We start from the raw sequence: 7,327 nt of genomic DNA, 5'->3' as shown, positions 1-7,327 counted from the left end.
ACCAAGCCCAGCTCGTTTTTTCTATTTTTAGTAGAGGCAGGTCTGGCTCAGGCTGGTCTTGAACTTCTGACCTCAAGCAATCCTCCCACCTCGGCATCCCAGAGTGCTAGGATTGAAGGTGTGAGCCACCGCGCCCAAGCTGAACCAATATTTTATTTATGGAATTAATCCCACTTGGACATGGTGTATAATCCTTTTTATATGTTGCTTTCCTAAGTTTTACTAATTCAATGTCTTTACTTCTTGTAGGTCTATTCATATTTTCTATTTCTTCTTAGTCAGTTTTGGTAACTTGTGTTTTTCTACAGATATGTTCATTTCATCTAGGCGTCTGATTTGTTGGCATACAGTAGTTCACGTTATTCTGTAAGATTGCTTGTAGTGTCCTTTCTTTCACTCCTGATTTTAGTAATTTAAGTCTTTTATCGTTTTTTCCTGGTCAGTCTGGCTAAAGATTTGTTAAATTTGTTTCATGTTTTCAAAGAATCAACGTGGTTTTGACAGTCTTCTCTATCGTTTTTCTATTCTCTGTTTCACTTCCATTTTTATCTTTATTATTTCTTTCCTTCTGCTTGCTTTGGATTTAGTTTCCTTTTCCTTTCCTAGTTTCTTAAAGTGGAAGGTGAGGTTATTTTATTCATCTAGCCTGAAATGTCAATATGAGGTTATCAATTTGAGATTTTTTTTTCCTTTTTTTAAATTGGTCTTTACTGCTATAAATTTACCTCGAAGCACAGCTTTCTCCACATCCCATAAGTATGTTGTGTTGTTATTTACCTTCATCTCAAAATATTTTCTTCTTTGACTCATTGGTTATTTAGGAGTGTGTTTCCACATACTTGTGAATTTCCTAAATCTTTCTGTTACTGATTTCTAGTTTCATTCCATGTGGGGGGAGAATGTCCTTTATGTGATTTCAATCTTTTTACATTTATTGAGACCTGTTTTATGGCCTAATGAGGTTTATCCAGGAGAGTGGTCAGTATGCCTTTGATAAGAATGTGTGTTCTGCTGTCGTTAGGTGGAGTGTTCTATCTATAGCTGTCCATTAGGCCTAGTTGGTTTATAGTGTTGCTCACGTGTTCTCTTCCCTTGTTGATCTGGTTGTTCTGTCCATTATTGTAAGCAGGGTATTTTAGTCTTCAGTTACTGTTGAATTGTTTATTCCTGCCTTCATTTCCGTTAGTTTTTGCTTCATATATTTTGAGGCTCTGTCAACAGTTTCGTGTATGTTTATAATTCTTAAATCTTGTTGATGGATTGACTCTTTTACCTTTTACTGTTACAAAATGTCCTTCCTTGTCTCTGATAATTTTTGTCTTAATGTATGCTTCGTCTGATATAACTATGCCAGCTCTCTTTGGTTCTGATTGCTTTTTTTTTTACATATCATGTATGTTGGATACATATTTTCTAATCCTAGTACATATAGGTTCCTCTCCTTGCTTTTTTTAAGTGCTATACTGTATTTCATGGTCTGGTTGAGCCATAATTTAACCAATCTCTCTTTTTGGGCAGTTTTAAGTTTCTAATCTTGTTTGTTTGCTATAATAAATAATTCTGCAGGGAATAGCCTCGTGTCCGTGTCATTGTGCTGGCATGTTTCTGTGGGCTAGATTCCCGGCAGAGGGACTGCTGATGAGCGGCAGTCGTTACTGTTATTAGCAGTCGTGTCTCACTGCCTCCTTCCACCGGCTCACCCTGCAGCCCCTGCAGATTAAGTCAGTAGTGGCACCAGAGCATGTGAAGGGCTACATCTACGTGGAGGCCTACAAGCAGACCCACGTGAAGCAGGCCATTGAGGGTGTGGGCAACCTGCGGCTTGGCTACTGGAACCAGCAGATGGTGCCCATCAAGGAGATGACAGACGTGCTCAAGGTGGTGAAGGAGGTGGCCAACCTGAAACCAAAGTCCTGGGTCCGCCTCAAGCGGGGCATTTACAAGGATGACATCGCTCAGGTGCCAGGAGCGGGGCGGCCGAAGGGGCCAGGGCTTCTCTCTTCTGTCCTCCCCTCTATTCCTTTTGTCCTTCCCAACCCCCTTTCTATTGCAGAGAACAGAACCCCACTCAGATTAGGTGAAGCAGAGCCTGGATTTTGTTGTGAGCACACAGGAAATGGATGGCCATCTTCTGTGCGTGTTCAAAGGCATTTTGAGTAAAGATCTGAAGGAGGTGAGGGAGTGAGCCATGCGGAATTCTTGGGGAAGAGTACTGTAGGGAGAAGGGACAGCATGTGAGATGGGACCATCACTGGCTGAAGCAGGGTGAGCCTGAGGGCAAGAATGACGGGAGATGAGCTCAGGGAGGCGACAAGGCCTTACAGCCCATTGTAGGGCTTTGGTGTTTACTGGAATAAGATGGGAGGGCTCTAAGGGACACAGTCTCACTTTGGTTTTAATAGAATTTCTCTGGTGACTGTGTTAAGACCACTGGTTCTCAAGCAAGGGTGATGTTGCCTTTGGCAATGTTTGGAGACATTTTTGGTTATGTCAGCTGGTATGAGGGGGTTGATGATTCTGGCCTCTAGCGGGTAGAAGACAGGGATGCTAGTAATATCCAGCAATGCACAGGACAGCGCCCACAGCAAAGCATTACCTGGCCCAAAAGGTCAATGGTGTGCAGGCTGAGAGACCCCGGAATAGCCTGGATGGGGCCGTGGGTAGTAGCAAGGGAAACCAGTGAGGAGGCTGCTGCCATAGCCCTGGTGGCAGGTGCTGGTGGGACGGGACCCAGGTTGTAGTACAGGTTGAGTGTCTCTTACCCGAAATGCGGGTGGGACCAGAAGTGTTTTAGATTTGGATTTTTTTTTTTAGGATTTTGGAATATTTGCATTATACTAAACCAGTTAAGCAACCCAAATCCAAAAATCCAAAATCCACAATGCTCCAGGATACAAAACTTTTTTGAGGAAATACTCATTGGAACATTTTGGATTTTGGATTTTTGGATTTTTGGATTTGGGATGCTCAGGCTATAGTGGAAGAGGGGAAGAGGTCGGATAGTTGGAAAGCAGAACGGACAGGATTTGCTGACAGGTTCGATATGGGTGTAGGAAAGAAAGGGGTCGAAAATGGCTCCCAGGTTGTGTGCCTGGGCTGAAGGAAGCATGGAGTGGAGACGCAGGGAGAGGTGCAGGTTTGGGGGAAGTCAGCAGTTCAGCTGTGGTTGTCCTGGATTTGAGGGACCTTGTAGACATCCAAGTGGAGATGTCAAGCAGGCAGTAGATACTCAGCGCCAGGGCTGAGGGGAGACAGTCAGGCTAGAGAAGGACTTTCGGGGGTTGTCAGCCCCCTGATTTCTTCCCCATCATCCTCTGTCCCTTCCCCTTCCTGGCATCTCCTTGCCCTTCCTGTGTCTAGGGTCAAGGAGGGAGAGCCGGGCCCCTACTGACCTCCTGCCTGCCCTGCTCAGGTGGATTACGTGGAGCCCAGCCAGAACACCATCTCCTTGAAGATGATCCCCCGCATCGACTACGACCGCATCAAGGCCCGCATGAGCTTGGTACCGTGGGCATGTGCTGGGTGGGGCTGTGCAGGATCCCCGCTGGTGGCCAAGCCCTTGTCCCTCACCGTCCCACCCACGCCCCTTCCTCCATAGAAAGACTGGTTTGCCAAAAGGAAGAAGTTTAAGCGGCCTCCACAGAGGCTGTTTGATGCTGAGAAGATCAGGTGAGAGTGTCCCTGGGGGCTGGCTGGGATGGGTCCCCAGAGCCTATGGTGTAGAGTGTGCCTTTTGCAGGTTCCTCCTGGGGGTGGGCCCCTCCACAGGTTGAGTTTGAGTGGTTAGCTTGGCAGTGTGGCCTCAGGCGAGTTACTACACATCGCTGTGCTTCAGTGTCCTCTGCTGTCAAGACTGGCGATAACAGCCCCTGCTTCCCAGAGTCGTGAGAATTAAATGAATTAATATGCAAGTGTGCCCAGAGCAGCGCTCAGCACGTGGTACATGTGGTTCGTGGTATCAGATATTGAAATGGGACTTAGCGATCATGGCAGGCTTTATAAAGTCTCTTTCCCTGATCTTATGCGCACCTAAGATGCGGGTAGACAGCCCCCTACCCTCAGGATGTCTTCCCTGGCCCCCCCAGCTGGGAGGAGAATTGGAGTAGCCTAGGGCCAGCCTGGGGCCAGCCTGGGGCTCCAATGAGGAGAGCAGGGGGCAGATGGAGAAACAAAGTGCCGGTGACACTCTTCCCTCTGGTCCTGTTCTGGAAGCAGTTGTGTGAGCCGGCCAGTCAGGTGCGCCTTGTGATAAAGGCGATGAGTGCACCTTTCAGTCTGCACCCGAGGGCCTTGCTCATACTTCCCGTGCCTGCGTTGGGCCCCTTTACAGCCCCAGTCTCTGCTCGGCATAGGCCCTCGACCTGCCCAGAGCATGATCCCTTCTCCCAGATTCATCACGTGGGGAAGGTGGTTGTGCAGCAGGAGGAACTTGACCTGTTCCTCCCATGCGTTTCTCTTTTGGGGCGTGGTGGTGACTTTCCTTCCCCACTCAGGAGACATGGGGCAAGAACTAATGGTCCCCACCCCACGTGCAGGGCCAAGGGGCACAGACAGACCAGGGCAGTATAGTTAAGGCACAGGCGTGGGAGTCCCTCCACCCGATTTTGAATCCTGACAGTCACACTCGCTGGCTCAGCAACCTTGGGTGTGTGTCGTCAGCTCCATGAGCCTGCGTTCCCTCACCTAGAAAACAAGGAGCATATTACTGATGTCACGGGGTTTGAGGAGGAGTCAGTGAGGTCGTGAATGCACAGGCCAGGCTGAGTCTGCTGTGAATATTAACTGGTATCGCTGTCTGATGATAATATTTTGTTCAGCTAATATTTACTGAGCATTACATGGTGCTGGCCACTGTTGTTGGTGTAATGGGGGAAATGGCAGTGAGTGGTAATTCCTGCTCTTCTGGAGCTGACTCACTAGTTGGGAAGACAGATCAGACGCTAGCTCATCGGATGGTGGCCAGGGCTCTGATGAAAGATGGAGCAGGGAAGGGGCAGTGGGTGGGGACTTTGCGGTTTGTGAGCAGTCACTCTCCCCGAGAGGGTGTGTGCTGGGCTGGGCCAGTCCCCCTGTGGTCCTCTCCCCCCTTTGCCACCTGAGAAGACCGAGGGACAGCAATATTATCTTCTTGACGCCCCTTTCTCATCTCTCCCACAAAATCTCAGGTCCCTGGGGGGTGATGTTGCCTCTGATGGTGATTTCCTCATCTTCGAGGGGAACCGTTACAGCCGGAAGGGCTTTCTGTTCAAGAGCTTCGCCATGTCTGCTGTGGTGAGGGTCCTGGGGGGCATTGATAATGGGGGCGGGGCAAGCTTTCTCCCCACCCGCAGTCCCGGGCACTCCTCAAGTCGGCAGTGTCCCCAGGGGAATAGTTCTCATGGTCTCTCCAGCCCACTCAGCTGGCCTGTTGCACTGACCTTGGTCCATTTCCTCTTCCTCGTCCTGCTCCCCCCGGGGACTCAGATCACGGAGGGTGTGAAGCCCACGCTCTCGGAGCTGGAGAAGTTTGAGGACCAGCCAGAGGGCATCGACCTGGAGGTGGTGACTGAGAGCACAGGTGTGTGACCCCATCTGTAACCCAGGCCAAGGAGGAGAGGGCGGCCCATAGCAGGCAGCCCCCAGGTCAGCCTTATGGCTGTCCCCGCAGGGAAGGAGCGGGAACACAACTTCCAACCTGGGGACAATGTGGAGGTCTGTGAGGGTGAGCTCATCAACCTGCAGGGCAAGATCCTCAGCGTGGACGGCAACAAGATCACCATCATGCCCAAGCACGAGGACCTCAAGGTGGGCACCCAGGGTTCCCCAGGGCATGCGGGTCTGAGAGGCAGGGGTCAGAGCGTCTGAGCACATGTCTAGGCCTTCCTCGTGCTGTTGGGTGCCCGAGAGGGTACGTCTGATGGGGCAACGCGTGTGCAGGCTGCTTTTGTGATTTGGGGAAAGGGACGTCTGATGACGTTTCTGGAGGCCCAGCGTGTGGGTCCTGTCTCCAGGGGACTGCTGGGTGTGTGTCTTTGGGAGCAACTGTGCTGTACATGTGTGGGGTGTGTATTCAGCACTTCTATCCTGGGAGTCTTTTGTTTTTTATTTTGGTTTTTTTTTTAAACCATGAGTATAACATATCTTGGGTTTTGAGGGAGGATAGTGTGTGTCTCGCTTGCCTGTGGCTGTTTAAGGGCGGAAGAAATGGGCATCCAAGGGGTGTGTCCTGATGTGTGGCCGGGGTTGTGTCTGTCACTGGAGGGTGACTTGACTCTTTTGTTTCTGAAGAGCAAGATACCTGGGTCTGTGTTGGGTTGAGAGTCTGACGAACCATGGTGTAACCCGAGGCAGGTGCCTGGCTTCGCTTGCTTGCGACAGGGAGTCTGTGTGTGTCTGGGGCGAGGCCGTCTCCTGGTGCGTCTGAGCAGTTGTCTAGTTTGGTGTCCTGTGTCCGTCGGGCAGGCTGTCTCTGGGTCCAGGCAGGCATCCTATATCTCGAGAGCTGGGTGTCTCTTCATGGGGTAAAGGGTTGTCCAGGTTCTTGTCCTGTGTTTGGGTCAGCTGCCTCTTGGGTTGGTCTGAGAGGTCGTCTGTGTGTGGGTGGTGTGAGGCTGGAGTGGGTTTTGGCCAGGGTCTTTTCCAAGAACATGAGTGGATTCTGAAGATGGGGGGAGCAGGTGGGATATCGTGGGTTCCCCTCACCTGCTGGCTGTCCCCACACCCAATTCCCCAGGACATGCTGGAGTTCCCGGCCCAGGAACTTCGGAAATACTTCAAGATGGGGGACCACGTGAAGGTCATTGCCGGCCGATTTGAAGGCGACACGGGCCTCATTGTGCGGGTGGAGGAGAACTTTGTCATCCTCTTCTCCGACCTCACCATGCATGAGGTAGCTGGGTGGAAGGGTAGGGTGGCGGGCATGCATGCCAAGAGGAGACCCCGGCAGGCAAGCCACTGGGACCTTGCCTCACCCCTCGTGCCGTACCTCCTGACAGCTGAAGGTGCTGCCCCGGGACCTGCAGCTCTGCTCGGAGACAGCATCAGGTGTGGATGTTGGGGGCCAGCATGAATGGGGTGAGCTGGTACAGCTGGACCCCCAGACTGTGGGTGTCATCGTGCGACTGGAACGGGAGACCTTCCAGGTGTGTGTTCTGTTCCGCGGCGGGGCTTACTTTAAGCGGACTTCTCCCTCAAGCTCCAGTCCCGGGAGGTGGCAGAGCATGGTAGCTAAGAACCCAGACCTGCCTCTGTCACTCATGCCTGGCTCTGTGATATTGGGCAAGTGGCAAGTCATTTATCCTCTCTCTGCCTCATTTTCACATCCTGTAAAATGGGCCTGGCCGGGCGC

The 7,327-nt window shown here is 51.2% G+C and overlaps 1 protein-coding gene across 2 annotated transcripts in view; it reads left to right on the top strand.

Moving 5' to 3' along the window:
* The window catches only part of SUPT5H (suppressor of Ty 5 homolog (S. cerevisiae)), a 27,706-nt gene that overhangs the window by 13,535 nt on the left and 6,844 nt on the right, over positions 1–7,327 (top strand). For both annotated transcript variants that reach the window (XM_012657029.1, XM_012657030.1), the window contains exons 11-18: positions 1,708–1,959; positions 3,413–3,502; positions 3,599–3,669; positions 5,166–5,271; positions 5,464–5,557; positions 5,648–5,784; positions 6,713–6,868; positions 6,975–7,121. In XM_012657029.1, coding sequence (XP_012512483.1) covers positions 1,708–1,959; positions 3,413–3,502; positions 3,599–3,669; positions 5,166–5,271; positions 5,464–5,557; positions 5,648–5,784; positions 6,713–6,868; positions 6,975–7,121 — 1,053 coding nt within the window. The remainder of the gene's footprint in view (positions 1–1,707; positions 1,960–3,412; positions 3,503–3,598; positions 3,670–5,165; positions 5,272–5,463; positions 5,558–5,647; positions 5,785–6,712; positions 6,869–6,974; positions 7,122–7,327) is intronic.

Source organism: Propithecus coquereli, unplaced genomic scaffold (assembly GCF_000956105.1).
Source record: "Propithecus coquereli isolate 6110/MARCELLA unplaced genomic scaffold, Pcoq_1.0 Scaffold53, whole genome shotgun sequence".
Classification (NCBI taxonomy): domain Eukaryota; kingdom Metazoa; phylum Chordata; class Mammalia; order Primates; family Indriidae; genus Propithecus; species Propithecus coquereli.
The sequence above is the reverse complement of the archived record's forward strand: the minus strand, read 5'-3'. Positions and strand labels throughout refer to the sequence as shown.